Consider the following 17,965-nt stretch of genomic DNA (forward strand, 5'->3'; position numbering starts at 1 on the left):
TAAACCTATCCTCCGAACCAAACGCACCCTATGGCGCAGCAACCGCAAAGGAGCAGACGCGCGCAACCCCCACTAACCCCGCGAGCCCATTTTGGGTCGGCCCATGAGCGGCGGCCGGGAGCCCCTTATTTTCTTGTTTCGTTTCTGTTTTTCTTTTTTTTTATAATATTCAGGATTTTTGAAAACTTTCCGAAATTAAAAAACAATGAATTTCAAGAAAAGCTCGTGGAGCCAAAAAAATGTCCCTGAATTCGAATAATGTTCATGAATTTGAAAGAATTTTCATGATTTCAAAAAATGTTCGTGAATTTGGATATTCATGAACATATCAACAAATTTTGAATTTGATGAACATTTTTTTGAACTTGATGAACAAATTCACATTTCAAGAACATTTTCTGAAAAAGCGGATGAAGTTTTTGAAAAATAGATGAACCTTTTTTTAATTTTATCAACATTTCTAAAATTATTGTGAAGAAATTTTAAATATGATGACATTTTTTGGATTACATGAACATTTTTCATTTTTTGAACTTGACAAACAAATTCTCAATTCAAGAACGCTTTTTTGAAAATTGTATGAAAATTTTGAAAACTGGAAGAACATTCTTTAAAATTATGATGAAATTTTTTTGAATACAATGACATTTTTTGGATTAGATTAACATTTTTCATTTTTTGAACTTGATGAACAAATTCTCAATTCAAGAACACTCTTTTGAAAATCGGATGAACTTTTTGAAAACTGGATGAACACTTTTTGAATTTCATGAACATATTATAAAATTATGGTGAATAAATTTTGAATACAATGAACATTTTTTGGATTTCATGAAGATTTTATAAATTAGATGAACATTTTGGAATTCAGTGAACAATAAAAATGTTCACAATTTAATAAAAGTGTTCACAAAATCTAGGAAAAAGGAAAACAAAGAATAAAAACAGAAATTAAGAAGAAATTAAAATAAAAAAAGAAACTAAAACTAAAAAAGAAATATAAAAGGAATAAACATAAAAATGAAAAAGGAGAAAAAGGGGGAAAAGAAAACCCGGTTTGGGAACCAAAAAAGAAATTAAAAAGGAAAAAAACATAAAAATTTAAAAAGGAGAAAAATCCCCGGTGAAAAAGAAAACCCTGTTTGGGAAGGTCCTAGAACCTTCCCAAAACCGGACATGAACTACCGGGCCGGCCCACTTATGCGCAATGTGGCGTGGGGGGTACGCGCCATATAGGAATCGCCCTCTCTTCGACCCTCGATTTTTTTTCTTTTAGAGAGTATGGCCCTGGATAGGTTTTGTTTTAGCAAAAGGCCCAGAATAGTTGCATGCCCTTGTTGGAGGTGTGAGACACACACGAGGAGGCTGCATTCTGAGGCCCATGTAGCAACTAGATGTCTGTCAACTAGGTAAGATCCAGTTTGTATCGGGTAGACTTAGGGCCCGTTCGAAAGCTCTCCAGCTTCTCGACGGAGCAGCGCGAGCCAGCTTCCGTGGGGAGACAAGAGCGTTTGGCAGCAGCGTCGTGGAGTTGCGCCAGCCACTGTGTTCGGGCTCACCAAGCTGGGCTTTGAACAGAGAGGAAAACGGTTTGTCCGTCACTTCGGGATGGCAGCGAGATGTAATATGAAGGAACTCCTACTTCTGAAAAACACGAAGCTCGACTTATGGCACTCCACCGATTTGCACTACGCTCCACCGGCGCTTCTGAAGCTGGCTCCACGGAGGAAAACGGTTCGGCCAGCTCCTCGCCCGCTTCCGGAGAAGCGCAGAGGCGGAGCACTTCCGAATGGGCCCTTATAACGGACAACATTAAGTTGCACATGAGTGTCTACATTTCATGAAGAGGTCTCAAAGCAAAGTTAACTCACATTGTGCTTTAAAACTTGATATGATGAAGGCATATGACCGTGTTGGGTGGAGTTATTTAGAAGCAGTAATGTTGAAAATGGGATTCAGTTCGGGCTGGGTCTCTAAGATTATGCAGTGCATCACAACAGTTTCTTTTCCAGTGCTTGTGAATGGAGTTAAGATGGAAGAATTTAAGCCTTCAAGAGGGATTAGGCAAGGTGATTCGATCTCCCCATATTTATTCCTCCTTGCACCAGAGCTTTCTTGTGTTCTGAAGGCTAGAAGTATTAATGAGAATGTGAGCGGTGTGATGGCTGCACTAAGTGCGCCAGCAGTAAATCACCTTCTTTTTCCTGATGATTGTCTGCTCATGTTTATAGCAAATGAGGAGGACGCAACTATCATTGGAGATGCAATCCAAGTTTATTGCAATGCTTCGGGTCAGGGAGTTAACCTATCAAAGTCAAGCATCGTTTTTGGTAAGGGATGCCCGGAGAGTACAAGGGGGTGATAAAGCACATTCTTAATGTACCAAATGATAGTTGGTTGAACGGTACCTCGGGTTGCCGTCGGATGTTGGTAGATCAAAGAATGGTTTCTTCAAATATATAAAAGATAGAATTTGGTTTAAAATCCAAGGGTGGGTTGAGAACTACATGGCCTCTGCGGGGAGGGAGGCGTTGATCAAATCTGTGGCGCAAGCTATCCCTGCATTTTCGATGTCTTGCTTTCTGTTACCTCATGGTTTACGCCAACAGATTGATCAGATGTTGCAAAAGTTTTTATGGGGAAGAAAAAAGGGAGAAAGGAAAACTGCATGGGTCTCATGGGAGACTTTGGCAATGCCAAAATATTTGGGAGGGTTAGGCTTTCGAGACACTCAGATGTTCAACCTAGCTATGCTTGCAAAACAGTCATGCCGTATATTGCAAGACCCGAATTCTCTAAGTGCAACTATTCTGAAGGCGGTGTACTTTTCGGAGTGTGATTTTTTGAAGGCCGGGCTTGGGTCTCATCCATCACAAGTATGGCAAGCTATATGCGTGGGTACAACAATTCTGAAACAAGGCTTGATTAGAAGAATTGGTAATGGGTTGTCGACAAACATATGGAATCACAACTGGATCACTAGGGACTGTATGTTGCGTGCTTTGCATTTGAGGTCACAGGACCCTCCCATGTTGGTGGCTGAGATGATAAATTCTGTAGAAAGATGCTGGCATCACCATGAAGTGTTCGAACATATGCAGGCTGCGGACGCAAATTCGATTCTTAATATCCCATTAAGTTAATACAGTGAAGAGGACTCGTGGGCATGGCACCAGGATTATTTTCAGTGTGGTCTTCTTACCGTCTGATTATGGAGACAAAACATAGAAGAGTTGATTGCTGGAACATAGAGCGAGTAACTCTAATATTGATAGTACGAAGAAGCAATGGACAAGGTTGTGGAAACTACAAGTGCCGGCGAAGCTGAAACATTTTGCTTGGCGCCTCTCCAGAAACTCCATTCCGACGGAAGCTGTGAGGCACCATAGGAATATGACAGACAGGGGCGGACCCAGGAAAAAATATGAGAGGGGGCAAGAGAATTTTTTTTTTTTGATGATGCAAGGAGGGTGCTCCTGCCATTTCATATAGATAGGAAAAAGGAAAAATACAGAGTGGCCCGGTCTATTAAAAGAGAAACTAGGCCGAAAACCAAAAGAGAAAGTAAGAAGAACAAAAAAGAACAAAGTCGATGCCAGTATACCAAAACACTACCACTAAATCGCGAGCGAGCAGTCCCCTGGGCGAAGGAAACAAAGGCTCGCCATCGCTGGAGGGGGTTGCCGGTGACGAGAAGAGAGAGGGCAGGGAGGAGGGGGAGGAATACCGGATTTGGGCAGTTGCTCTGGGAGGGAGTGGCATATGGTCTACGTCGAAATTTTTAACGTTCTTCTTACAAGTGAAAGTGAAACGATGAGTAAGAATGTATGGTCATATACTCATATTCATGGAATAATAAGGCAAAGGAAACGTCCCATACACTAAAATTGGGGAGTTGGGGCTCCGGTTGAAGTGTGCTAGGATTCAAATATACTTCCTTTGTAAACAAGTGTCTAAAACGTCTTATATCTGTTTATTACAAATGGAGTAGTATAATAGATAATCCGAAGTAGAAAGTTGCAAACTTAAATCTATATGTCAATTTTATTCGAGGTAGAAAGTTGCAAACTTAAATCTATATGTCATAACCCAATTGCTCGAGCAGTCAAACTGATCTGATCATCCAAATCGGTAAAACATACTCCCTCCATTCCAAAATATAGTATGCTTGCGCTTCCCGAGATCCAACTTTGACCATAAATTTAACCAATGAGACCAACTGCGGCGGGAGAAAAAATTATATAATTGAAAACTTCTTTCGAATACGAATTCACTGATATAATTTTTGCTCCCGCCGCAATCGGTCGTGATAGTTAAATTTACTGTCAAAGTTAAAGCACGAAGATAGAGGAAGCACTACATTGTGGAATGGAGGGAGTACACGTAAACAGATGAGACGAACATGGTTTCTATCATAGAATTTGCAAACAAAAAAGTCGCAAACAAAAAAACCCTAGATGACTTATATGGCATACCTTGGTGTCATGTAGAATTACGGAGCTGCAGAATAAACGGGGCTGTTTTGTGGCATTTTGTTATGCAAGGCCGAGAGGGACGGACGACAGCAAGGCTGCGCTTGCCTGTAGGGGCAACGTCGCCGTGAGCCGGCGGCTGCATGATCGCTTCAGGGGAGAGATTAGGGCTTCGGCCGTCTCGTGCGTGCGTCAGGTTTTTTTTTAGCAATCGTGCGTGCGTCAGGTGCAACACGGTTATGGTCGATTGAGCTACAGCCTACAGGAATCCATGGGGCAATGAAGCTTTGTGAAGACCCTAGTAACATTATGGTCCATCTGGTGAGCTAGGAGAAAAGCAGTCCATGAAGGGGAATTTCAGTCGCCTCTGACAACGTCCTCGTTCATCCAAAGCAACGAGGCCATATCCTTGGCTGCTGACCTTGCCTGCTGAAACCTTGTTATTTCGACTGATCTGTGCTGCTGCTGTCGTGAATGTTCAGGGTAATCACATGGGTGCTTCTTCGGTCATCGTAAAGGGGATGCAAAGGAAGATGGGAGCCTTTTCCCAGGGGCAGATTATCCATGAGAAGAGGGAGTTCAATGTTGGCCGAACTTGATTTGTATATTGCCCAACAGCCCAGTTAATAAAGTGCTTCCAAACCTCAAAAAAAAAGGTAAGCCCCGGTTTTGTCTTCAAAAATGGTCAGGCCCAGTTAGACGAAGCAGTCATGTGAGAGGTAAAAAAACAAAAGACGAGGGAAATAGAAACCAAAAAAAAGGAGCGTGGTCGGCAGGATTCGAACCTGCGCGGGCAAAGCCCACATGATTTCTAGTCATGCCCGATAACCACTCCGGCACGACCACTTGCTTATGATTTCATTCACCTACAGCCCTTTTATCCCTTTGTTATTGAAAAGCCGATGAAGTAAACAAGGCCAACTGGGCACGCAGGGACAAAATCCTTGTTCTTATCCACTGCAGATACTAGTTTGGAGTACTAAAATAGCAACCAGTCCATTCGCCGCGAGGCTGTCATGCCACGCTGGATCCCATCCCATGGCCACCACATCGGAAGAGTTCGCGCGGACGCCTCGGCACGGCGCGCCTCTGCCACACGTACGCAGCGCATGCGACGTGCGCACGCAAAGACTCGGCGCCCATGGCGTCTTGCCCGTCCCGCGGCAGGCAGCCGACCCCCTCCGCCGCCGCTGTCCTCTTCCGCCTGTCGGCTGCGCCCAGACGGCATGCAGCTTAACCGATGCACGACCCAACGAGCATCTTCTCAGAGTAAGAAAATGGCGCTGGCAGCATCTCGAGAAGGGCCGATATTATTCCCGTCGGCTCCACTCCGGCGCCGGCCGACGCCACAAAAGCAAGCCGTGGCTGAATCGCTCAAAGGAGTAGATTAGATTAGAATACTCCTGTAGTCATGTCAGCAGCGGTGAGCGAGGTGAGCGGTGCCCATCGGGGAAGAGATACGCTGTCCCGTCGTCGGCCGTCGCGCCTCGTCTTGTCTCGCGTCCGGACCCGTACCGCACCGCATGGCGGCATCTTCTCCTCTCCTCCATGCCGCGGCTAGCTAGGTCGCCTGTCTTTAGACGAAGTCGCTCTCACGCCCAGGGCGGCCAGGTCACTCTATATACTACTCCACACACACATACGTACACTTGGTCTCGGGCAGCTGGCCGGCGATTCGAACGGGAGCCGGCCGGTCAGATGGATATACCCTACCCTGGCTGCCTGGCTAGATTGCTTCTTTCTAACGGGAAAAAGGCAGCGATGATGAATGATGATTAGGATTTAGGAGTCGTAATCGCTTGGGTCTTCCGTTGGTCGCTTGCTTCGCGTTTGCGTATGATCTCGATGAGGCCGGGGACCTGAGCCGGTGGTCTGAGCTGAGGTTGCCTTGCGTGTGTCCGTTACCTGGCTGGCCACCTAGTCGTGTTGCAAGTGCGAAATGCAGGAAGGAGCGGCAGCCGACAGAGACAAAATGCCAACGGTTCAAATCGGAGCGCGCAACACCTGACCTACCTGCAGATCAAAGCCACGCTCCATCATGCCATCTTTTCAAGTTTGATTACACAAACAAGCTCGCCATAAATAATCATATGCCATCTCATCATCATCTGACACTCCATCCATCCATCATCAGGCACAAAATAAGTTTTCTTAAAAGAGGATAAATAAACAGAGAGGGGAAGGGTGTTAGACAGGTCGCTGTCGGCGGGCCCCGCCGTGACCTCCCCCCACGACCGCGACCCGCTCCCGTTTGAAAACCGCTTTGCTCCTTCCACCTCGGCCGGCCCAAGAATCCGAGGCCACATTCCACATTCCTTCGCATCTTCCGCTCTGCCGGCCGGCCGGTCGGCGCGGGTCCCCATGGCTGTTGCCGCCGAGGGCACGAACAGGCGGAGGATCCTCGACTACCTCAACGACGGCGAGGAGTTCGGGGTCGCGGGGCCGCCCTCCTCCGCCGCCGCCACGCCCAGGCCCAGGTCGCTCATGCCCAGGTTCCGCTGGGCGCGGCTCGCCAGGCTCGGCGGCAAGGGCCGCCCCGGCGACGGCAAAGCGCGGCCGCCGAAGCCGGTGCTCGAGGAGGAGATCGTCGCCGCGGACGACGAGGGCCAGCTCAGGGACGCCTCGGGCGCCTCTGCCTCATCAGGTACGTTCGTCCGAACTCTCCCTTCGCGGTGGTATTCTGGCAGTCGACCGAATTTTGTTTGGTGTCGAGCACGTCATGAGCAATTGTCGATTCCAGCACCATGCGCGGCGCCGCCCGGCGACGGCGAGACGACGAGGCCGTCGGACCTGAGCGTGGGGCTGAGCCTGGTGTTCCTGCTGGCCAAGACGTCCGACGAGTTCAACAAGATGGCCAGGGTGCGGGCCGAGATGGAGGCGCTCATCAGGGACTTCAAAGGCCAGCAGGCCATGGCGACGACGGCCAACACCGGCGCCGACGACGAACCCCGCAACCCCGAGTCCGCCGCGTCGAGCTGCCTCACGGACGGGAACGAGCCGCAGGCCGCGACCGCGCGCTGCGAGGACCATCGGCACCAGGCCGCCTCCTCCTCCGGCGCGGAGATGGAGGCGGCGAGCCGCAGGAGGATGGACGTGCTGGAGGAGGAGTTCCACGCGGAGCTCCAGCGCGTTCGCGCCGGCTACGGCGCGGACACGCCGCCGTTTTCGACGGGGGAGGAGCGCGACGAGGGCGGAGCAGAGCCGTCGGACGACGACGACGACATTGCCGACTGCCGACAGGGATTCGAGAGCGACCTCGGCGACGACGACGATCAACATCACCACGATTACGACGAGGAGGAGGAGGAGGAGGAGGACGACGACGACCCTGATCGGTACCACGGCGTGTCGGCCGTGGAGCTGGAGAGGAGGCTGCACGAGCTGCTCCACCAGAGGAACCAGGAGCGGATCGAGGAGCTGGAGGCGGCGCTGCGGCGCGCCGAGAAGCGGCTCTTCGACAAGGAGATGGAGGCGTCCCTCTGGAAGGACACCGCCAAAATGGCCTTCCGCCACGACCACCACCACGACCACGACGACGACGACTCGCCGTAAACTCGTAAGCGCCAACCTCACCTCACCAATTAATTCTCTTCCACGCAAGGTGGAGACGCTCGTGATGATCACCGGCCCGAGTAACTCTCCGACTGTTCCTTCTCCCTGAACTTTTCCGTGCAGATGAGGAATTTCGTGCGGTCCTTTTTGTCGCCATTATCATCGATCGGCCGTGCATTACATGATTACGGATGAAGCCATTAGCCATGAATGGAGGCGAATTTTGGGACCTTTAATGCGTGAAGAAGCAGGCAATCGATCGGTGGTGGCGTCGGATGGATGGTGGACTGTAGGACGGGCCTTGTGTACAATATGTCACTACTGTTAGCAACTTATAGCTGGAGCTGTTCATACCGCCAGGGTTTAGACTCTTGGCACTGTAGGTTATTACATGGGTATGGCTGGGAATAGGATGGAACAGGGTAGGATATGCTCAGCTAGCAGCCTCACTGATTTTGTGATCCATGTAATGCAATCGAGTTCGGTGTCTGTTCGTGCATATCACTCGTGTGCAGTTTCAGAATCAGGGCAGCAGTTTCACAGCCTGCTCTCAGTAAGAAATTGTAGATGTTTTTACAGATATATAATCATTGGAAAGGACTTTTTTCGCATCAATTTACATTTCAACTGCACCTTTTTATAAGACAATGTCATTTTTTTTTTTGCTTAATGTTTCGGTCACTTGTATGAAGTGATTTTTCAGCCTTTCGGTCGAGTGCTCTTTGCCCATTTTGGACCTGCCTTAGCAAGAGCTTATGTGTTGGTATCCTACGCCCCAAATCGATAAGATTTCTGCCAAGTAGTTACACTCTACGAAAGTTTCTTCTTGTTTTTGGCATGCACGTTGTTGTTTTTTTAGCGTAATAACTTTATTCCTCAAATAACAGCAAGATCGTTTACATAATGATGGAGAATAAAGTCAGGGACGATGGTCTCCCACTCTTCTGATTTACTAATGCTGAAACAGTGCTTTGCTAAACCATCCGCTATGAAGTTTACCTCTCTAGTACAATAATCAAAACTGATAGAAGTATAATCCATTGACATGAGGGAGCATTCTGCTATGATTGGGACATCCACTCCCATGTAGGCATTAGGATCAGATATGGCCTCCAGCGCAGTCAAACTATCAGACTCGATGATAAGCTTCATACAACCCAGTTTCGCTGCTAGGTACAGACCACATCGAATAGTAAATAATTCAGCTGAACCTGCACTAGACACATGTGGTAGGACATGAGTTGTTGCCCCCAGAAATTTGCCATGGTCATCTCGTGCAACAGCTCCGCAAGCTCCTGTGAACTTATCCTCATGAAATGATGCATCGACATTGATTTTTACAACTCCCGCACTTGGCTTCTTCCATACATGATCAATCCTACATATAGGCTGGTTTGGTGAATGAGCACGAACAAAATTTATGGCAAGTACTTGAATAGAAATAGCTGTTTGATCCGGTGTCTGTACTGTCTCCCCTCTTGTACGTTGCCTTCTTTGCCACCAAATGAACCACATGGCCACCAAAATAAATTCGGCTGTTGGTATGGTATGTGTCACTGTGCGCAGCCGAATCAATATATCTAGGGTGATAGAGCCGGATCGGTCTTGCCGAGCAGCTTGTTCAATCACCTCCGATAGTCCTAGAGCAGCCCACACTTCAGATGCACGGATACACGTAAATAGACAGTGCTGGATATCCTCTAGACCAATTTTGCACAGCGGGCATTGCGGGATTAAGGGTACATGTCTGCCTGCGAGAACACCGTAACATGGTAATACCCCCTTTAATACTTTCCAGCCAAAATGTTTGATCTTCCCTGGAAGGCGAAGTTGCCATAATTCTTTCCAAACTGCATTCAACTGAGCACTCCCTGGGCTATTCAAGCTTGCGTAATGACGTCCGAACTGATGATCGAACTCCACATGGTATGCCGAACAAACTGAGAAAGTTCCAGATCTCGTATAATGCCACGCCACAAAATCTTTCATAGTTTCAACATGGAGGGGGATTTGAAGTATTCTGTGCACATCCACTGGTGAGAACACACTATGCAATAGTGCCTCATCCCACTGTCCCGTGTGGGGGTCGATTATATCTTCCACCTTTGTTAACATAATTCCTCCTCTAGGGGTAACAAGTTTCCTGGTTTCGCTAGAAGAGATCCAAGGGTCCTCCCAAATGTTAATCTGGGAACCAGTGCCCACTCTAGGGGTAATAAGTTTTGGCATGCACGTTGTTCCCTTTTGTGCCTGCCAAAAATTCTGTCGGATCCACAATGTGAGTTTGGTATTCCCTTTTGTGCCTGCCCAATTCTGTCGGGTCCATAGTGTGAGTTTGGTATTGGGAGCCAATCAGCACCACTCCTATATGCAATTTAAGATCCGGACGGCAAGTCGTCTGCATGTTTCAAGTGTTCCCGTCCGTTCTATTCCTGCCGAAAATATGCCGAACTTTTTTCAGTCATTCATTTGGGAAAGACTTTCATAGGAGTTGCAGCGATCGCCGATTGAAATTCACTTCTTCCAGGGAAAGGTTGGGGATGCTCGTGATGATTACCCCGAGTTCCTGGCTGTGCTTCTCTCTGAAAAACCGTCTCTTCAGATGAGCAATTCATTACTTTTAGTTGACATGAATCATCAGCAGTACTACAGTCTTACAGATGAAGGCATGAAGTTAATTTTTGGGACCTGATACATGAAATGGGGGCATTCAGTCGTAGCTTCGGATGGTCTTACTGTAGGATGGGCCTTCTGTACAATATGTTACTAGTGTTAGCAATTTATAGTGGAGCTGTTCATACGACCAGAGTTTAGTCTTAGCACTGTAGGTTCAGTTAGTACACGAGAACGGTTCCGATTAAGACAGTATATGTTCAGTTAGTAGTACTGGTTGTCGGCTCCAAGCCCCCAACCATGTGGATTTGGTATTTGTAGCTCATGTGCAGTGGCGGAGTCAGGATTGAAGCAAGCCCCGGGCCCAAAAAAAATTTCACCACGAGGGAAAAACATAACGTCCATAAGGCTTTTAGCTATCACAAAGGATACCCCATACATAATATGGTTTAATCGCACAAAAAATTTAGAATTTAAACTCAATGCTTAATGGTACAACTAAATATATAAAAACATAATTACAATTTTTTAATAAAAACATGAAAAAAAAACTACAAAGAACAGTACGTGATAAAAAGAGTACCAAATCAATGGTTTGCTTCATCAGTGCCTCGCATAACCTCATCAACAGTGGAAGAAGAGCCAACACCTTCATGAAATCAAAAGCAAAATTTCATAAGAAATGGCATAAACATTGAGTGATACAATTATCATTGATAGAAATCTTAAACCTTACCACTTCGACGAGGTAAATGCCCTTTGCGAGACCTATATGATTGAAAGCGATACACAATATCATCATCATTAATACTTGTGAATAGATCTACGGTTGTTTCTGTCTGTCGTGTTGATTCTGTCCCCTCAGCAGCTTGATTCCCTCCATCTGAAATGATAGGTGTAGACACCCCCATGGCAGACACTGGTGAAAAAAATCTCTTCATCTTCTTTTTCTACAATATCAAATGAAATTGGCCATTACATCAGCTTAACACTTCGAGTTCAACAACACCCTGCATATATGACTGTATTCTGTATACATACATTGATACAGACATATTATGTCAATTAAATTTCAGTTCACATTAACATTGTAGAACGTGGGACAGAACTACAAGTGGAAAGCATCACGGGAAACCAGAAAATCATCGCCCAAAATACTATGATGCGGCAATCAAGCAGCCAGCAGACTAGCAGATGGCGCTCCACAGTCCACGCCAGCGAACGTAGGACACGAGGAGTCGAGGACAGTGGCCGCGAGCTCGGGAGCAGGAGGAAAGTGGGAGGGGCGGAGGCGGCCGGTGGACGACGGCGCGAGCGCTGGAGTCACGGCGCGATGCGATCGTGCTCGTGTCGTCGTGCATGACGATAGTTAGGTCGTGGCGGCAGCGAGCGCTGGACGTTTCCCTTTTTTTGCGACGAGCTGAACGTCGGAGTTAGATCGTGGCCTGGTGCGTCCGTTTCATCCTTCCAGCCGAGACAGCCCATCAAGCTTTGGGCTTTCTTCTTTTCCATGCCCTGGGCCTGCAGAAAAAACACACATATATAGTAGCCTGTTAGAATTTCCACGCCCCGGGCCTGGGCCCTGGGTGCCCGGGGCCCAACTCCGCCCCTGCTCATGTGTATCAGCTCGTGTGTGATTTTCAGAATCTGGACGGCAAATCGTCTGCCTGATTCAACTGTTCATTGCTCATCCAAGGAAAAAAATGGGAGACCACCTCGAGCGCGGTGACACCTGGCATATACGAGTCTGAAAGCAGCAACACCTTACCCGGTCTCCTCGCTTCCCCATTAACAAATATTACTAAAAGGGCCCGTGCGTTGCAACAGGGAAAAAATAATCATAATCTCCAATGCCTATGACCGTATTTTGCTGCATCACCGAGATACAATATCACTCTCTTTCTCATTGCACTTGACGTCCTAGGTGGGCGGATTCCCCTATCTAAAACGTATATTTCCAGTGCTACTGCGGCGGGGTTTCCTATTTGATGCGTAGCGACCTAGCGTGTACCCCCTCGTATCTTTGATCCTATTTTTGGGATTTTTGCATTTCTTCCTCAGAGGTTTTCTCTCTTTTTTTTCTGTTTTTTCTTCTTCTTTCTTCGTCTTTTCTATTTTTATTTATTCCTATTTTTTATTTTTTTACTTTACATAAAAATATTCAAAAAATTGAATATTTTTGTGAGATCGTGAACAAATTATGAAAATCATGAACATTTTCAAAATGCATGAAGATATCTGAAATCGTGAATAATTTTTAAAATCCGTGACCATTTTTACTTATTTGTGAACTTTTTAAAATCATCAATATTTTTTGAATTCATTAAGATTTATAATATTTGCAAATACTTTTATCAAAAGTGTGAACCTTTTTTTAATCAGAAAACATTTTTAGAATCGACGAACATTTTTTTGGAAATAGTGGATTTTTTTAATTTCGTAGTTTTTTTATATAACGAATGTTTTCTGAAATGCATGATCATCTTTTGAGTCAACGAATATTTTAGAAATCAAGAAACTGTTTTTTTAATTCACAAATTGTTTCCAAACTTTTTGGGCATTTTCAAAACTCATGATATTTTCAAAACTTTTTGGTAATCATTTTTTGAATTTAATTAAAACATTTTCTATAAATGAACCTTTTTCAAAATATTGGAAAAAATACTGACCATTTTTGAATATTTTTTTAAATCATAAACATTTTTGGAATCCACAAGTTTTTTATGATTTATTGAATCTTTTGTTTTAAAATTCTCAACTTTTTAAATTTTGAAACTTTTCTAGAGTCCTAATTAATTTAAAGTAGAAAAAGCAACAACCGAAAAGAAATAAATGAATTAAAAAAACACTGGACGCCCGCACATGGGCGGCCTAAACGTCCACGCTGCGTCTTCTCCCAGCATGCAGAGCTCTGTATAGGAGGTCCTTACTCTGTGAGCCGGCCCAGGCGGGGGGATTTCCGTGTGTAAAATGTTTTTTGTCACTTACAGGTGGCATCATTGGGTAATGTTTTGCAACTTTGGGAACAATTTTATGGCGGATGAGCGGAAGCACTAACCCCTTTATTAGTGGGTATAAATAAGTAAAATGCAGGAGCTAGCTAGTCTATCAGTTGCTTGTTCACGAGTACAGGAACAAATCGCCGCCACCACAGCTGGTCTATGCTCCCCTCCAACCGCTTCCCTCCACGAGCGGCCTCCTCCAAACCTCTTGTTGGGGAACGTAGCAGAAATTCAAAATTTTCTACGCATCACCAAGATCAATCTATGGAGTAATCTAGCAACAAGAGGAAGGAGAGTGCATCTACATACCCTTGTAGATCGCTAAGCGGAAGCGTTCAAGTGAACGGGGTTGATGGAGTCGTACTCGTCGTGATCCAAATCACCGATGATCCTAGTGCCGAACGGACGGCACCTCCGCGTTCAACACACATGCAGCCCGGTGACGTCTCCCATACCTTGATCCAGCAAGGAGAGAGGGAGAGGTTGGGGAAGACTCCGTCCAGCAGCAGCACGACGGCGTGGTGGTGGTGGAGGAGCGTGGTACTCCAGCAGGGTTTCGCCAAGCACCGCAAGAGACTAGGAGGGAGAGGGGTAGGGCTGCGCCAAGAAGGAGATGTTCTCATGTGTATGGCAGCCCAAAACCCCACTATATATAGGGGAAAGGGAGGGACTGCGCCCCCACCTAGGTTTCCACCCCTAGGGGTGGCGGCCAGCCCTAGATCCCATCTAGGGGGGCGACCAAGGGGGGGAGAGGGGGGGCGCACCACTAGGTGGGCCTTAGGCCCATCTGAGCCTAGGGTTTCCCCTTTTTCCCTTCTTTCTTCGCCTTAGACCCTGGTGGGGGGGGCGCACCAGCCCACCTGGGGCTGGTCCCCTCTCACACTTGGCCCACGCAGCCCTCTGGGGCAGGTAGCCCCACCTGGTGGACCCCCGGGACCCTCCCGGTGGTCCCGGTACGTTACCGATAGCACCCGAAATTTTTCCGGTGACCAAAACAGGACTTCCCATATATAAATCTTTACCTCCGGACCATTCCGGAACTCCTCGTGATGTCCGGGATCTCATCCGGGACTCCGAACAACATTCGGTAACCACATATATCTATTCCCTATAACCCTAGCGTCATTGAACCTTAAGTGTGTAGACCCTACGGGTTCGGGAACCATGCAAACATGACCAAGACGTTCTCCGGTCAATAACCAACGGCGGGATCTGAATACCCATGTTGGTTCCCACATGTTCCACGATGATCTCATCAGATGAACCACGATGTCGGGGATTCGATCAATCCCGTATGCAATTCCCTTTGTCTAGCGGTATTGTACTTGCCCGAGATTCGATCGTCGGTATCCGATACCTTGTTCAATCTCGTTACCGGCAAGTCCCTTTACTCGTTCCGTAACACATCATCCCGTGATCAACTCCTTGGTCACATTGCGCATATGATGATGTCCTACCGAGTGGGCCCAGAGATACCTCTCCGTCACACGGAGTGACAAATCCCAGTCTTGATTCGTGCCAACCCAACAGACACTTTCGGAGATACTCGTAGTGTACCTTTATAGCCACCCAATTACGTTGTGACGTTTGGCACACCCAAAGCATTCCTACAGTATTCGGGATTTGCACAATCTCATGGTCTAAGGAAATGATACTTGACATTAGAAAAGCTTTAGCAAACGAACTACACGATCTTGTGCTAGGCTTAGGATTGGGTCTTGTCCATCACATCATTCTCCTAATGATGTGATCCCGTTATCAACGACATCCAATGTCCATGGTCAGGAAACCGTAACCATCTATTGATCAACGAGCTAGTCAACTAGAGGCTTACTAGGGACATGGTGTTGTCTATGTATCCACACATGTATCTGAGTTTCCTAACAATACAATTCTAGCATGGATAATAAACGATTATCATGAACAAGGAAATATGATAATAACTAATTTATTATTGCCTCTAGGGCATATTTCCAACAGTCTCCCACTTGCACTAGAGTCAATAATCCAGTTCACATTGATATGTGATTAACACTCAAGGTCACATCCCCATGTGACTAACACCCAAAGAGTTCTGGGTTTGATCATGTTATACTTGCGAGAGAGGTTTCAGTCAACGGGTCTGCGACATTCAGATCCGTATGTACTTCGCAAATTTCTATGTCATCTTGTAGATGCGACTACTACGCTACATTTGGAGACATTTTAAATAACTGTTCTACTTGGAGCTATTCTAAATTGTTGCTCCATTATACGTATCCGGTATCTCTACTCAGAGCTATACGGATAGGTGTTAAGCTTGCATCGACGTAACTCTTTACGTCGAACTCTTTATCACCTCCATAATCGAGAAATATATCCTTATTCCTCTAAGGATAATTTAGACCGCTATCTGGTGATCTACTCCTAGATCACCTTTGTACCCTCTTGCCAAATATGTGGCAAGGCTCACATCAGGTGCGGTACTCAGCATGGCATACCGTATAGAGCCTATGACAAAAGCATAGGGGACGACCTTCGTCCTTCCTCTTTCTTCTGCCGTGGTCGAGTTTTAAGTCTTAACTTCATACCTTACAACTCAGGCAAGAACTCCTTCTTTGACTGATCCATCTTGAACACCTTCAAGATCATGTCAAGGTATGTGCTCATTTGAAAGTACCATTAAGCGTTTTGATCTATCCTTATAGATCTTGATGCTCAATGTTCAAGTAACTTAATCCAGGCTTTCCATTGAAAAACACTTTTCAAATAACCCTATATGCTTTCCAGAAATTTTACGTCATTTCTGATCAACAATATGTCAACAACATATACTCATCAGTGCTCCCACTCACTTCTTTGGAAATACAAGTTTCTCATAAACTTTGTATACACCCAAAATCTTTGATCATCTCATCAAAGCATACATTCCAACTCCGAGATGCTTACTCCAGTCCTTAGAAGGATTGCTGGAGCTTTGCATACTTGTTAGCATCTTTCAGGATTGACAAAACCTTCCGGTTGTATCACATACAACCTTTCCTCAAGAAAATCGTCGAGGAAACAATGTTTTGACATCCTATCTGCAAGATTTCATAAATAATGCAGTAATCGCTAATATAATTCCAACAGACTCTTAGCATCACTACGAGTGAGAAAGTCTCATCGTAGTCAACTCCTTAAACTTGTCGGAAAACATCTTAATGACAAGTCGAGCTTTCTTAATGGTGATACTTACCATCATTGTCCGTCTTCCTTTTAAAATCCATATGTACCTAACAGCCTTACGACCATCAAGTAGTTCTTCCAAAGTCTACACTTTGTTTTCATATATGGATCCTCTCTCGGATTATATGGCCTCGAGCCATTTTGGAATCCAGGCCCACCATCGCTTCTCCATAGCTCGTAGGTTCATTGTTGTCTAGCAACATGACTTCCAAGACAGGATTGTGTACCACTCTGAAGTAGTACGCGTCCTTGTCATCCCACGAGGTTTGGTAGTGACTTGATCTGAAGTTTCATGATCACTATCATAAGCTTCCACTTCAATTGGTGTAGGTGCCACAGGAACAACTCCCTGTGCCCTGCCACACACTAGTTGAAGAGACGGTTCAATAACCTCATCAAGTCTCCACCATCCTCCCACTCAATTCTTTCGAGAGAAACTTTTCCTTGAGAAAGGACCCGATTCTAGAAACAATCCCTTATTGCTTTCGGATCTGAGACAGGAGGTATACCCAACTGTTTTGGGTGTCCTATGAAGATGCATTTATCCGCTTTGGGTTCGAGCTTATCAGCCTGAAACTTTTCACATAAGCGTCGCAGCCCCAAACCTTTTAACAAATGACAGCTTAGGTTTCTCTAAACCATTGTCGGTGTCAAAACCGGCGGATCTCGGGTAGGGGGTCCCGAACTGTGCGTCTAGGCCGGATGGTAACAGGAGGCAGGGAACACGATGTTTTACCCAGGTTCGGGCCCTCTCGATGGAGGTAAAACCCTACGTCCTGCTTGATTAATATTGATGATATGGGTAGTACAAGAGTAGATCTTGAAGGAAATATGCCCTAGAGGCAATAATAAAGTTATTATTTATTTCCTTATTTCATGATAAATGTTTATTATTCATACTAGAATTGTATTAAAAGGAAACATAATACATGTGTGGATACATAGACAAACAGAGTGTCACTAGTATGCCTTTACTTGACTAGCTCGTTAATCAAAGATGGTTATGTTTCCTAACCATAGACAAAGGAGTTGTTATTTGATTAACGGGATCACATCATTAGTTGAATGATCTGATTGACATGACCCATTCCATTAGCTTAGCACCCGATCGTTTAGTAT

At 45.9% G+C, this 17,965-nt stretch overlaps 1 protein-coding gene and 1 non-coding gene across 2 annotated transcripts; one reads left to right on the forward strand and one right to left on the reverse strand.

Moving 5' to 3' along the window:
* Window positions 1-5,236: 5,236 nt before the first annotated feature.
* Window positions 5,237-5,318, reverse strand: TRNAS-AGA (transfer RNA serine (anticodon AGA)). Its single transcript has one exon. It is a non-coding gene; the product is annotated as a tRNA-Ser (tRNA).
* Window positions 5,319-6,735: 1,417 nt separating this feature from the next.
* On the forward strand, window positions 6,736-8,639 carry LOC125520389 (uncharacterized). Its single transcript, XM_048685311.2, has 3 exons — window positions 6,736-7,116; window positions 7,213-8,028; window positions 8,148-8,639. Exons 1-2 carry the CDS (start codon window positions 6,834-6,836, stop codon window positions 8,022-8,024), a joined length of 1,095 nt encoding a protein of 364 aa, XP_048541268.1. The 5' UTR covers window positions 6,736-6,833; the 3' UTR covers window positions 8,025-8,028; window positions 8,148-8,639.
* The last annotated feature ends 9,326 nt before the right edge of the window (window positions 8,640-17,965 follow it).

Source organism: Triticum urartu, chromosome 7A (assembly GCF_056163025.1).
Source record: "Triticum urartu cultivar PI428250 chromosome 7A, HENAU_Tu73, whole genome shotgun sequence".
Classification (NCBI taxonomy): Eukaryota; Viridiplantae; Streptophyta; class Magnoliopsida; order Poales; family Poaceae; genus Triticum; species Triticum urartu.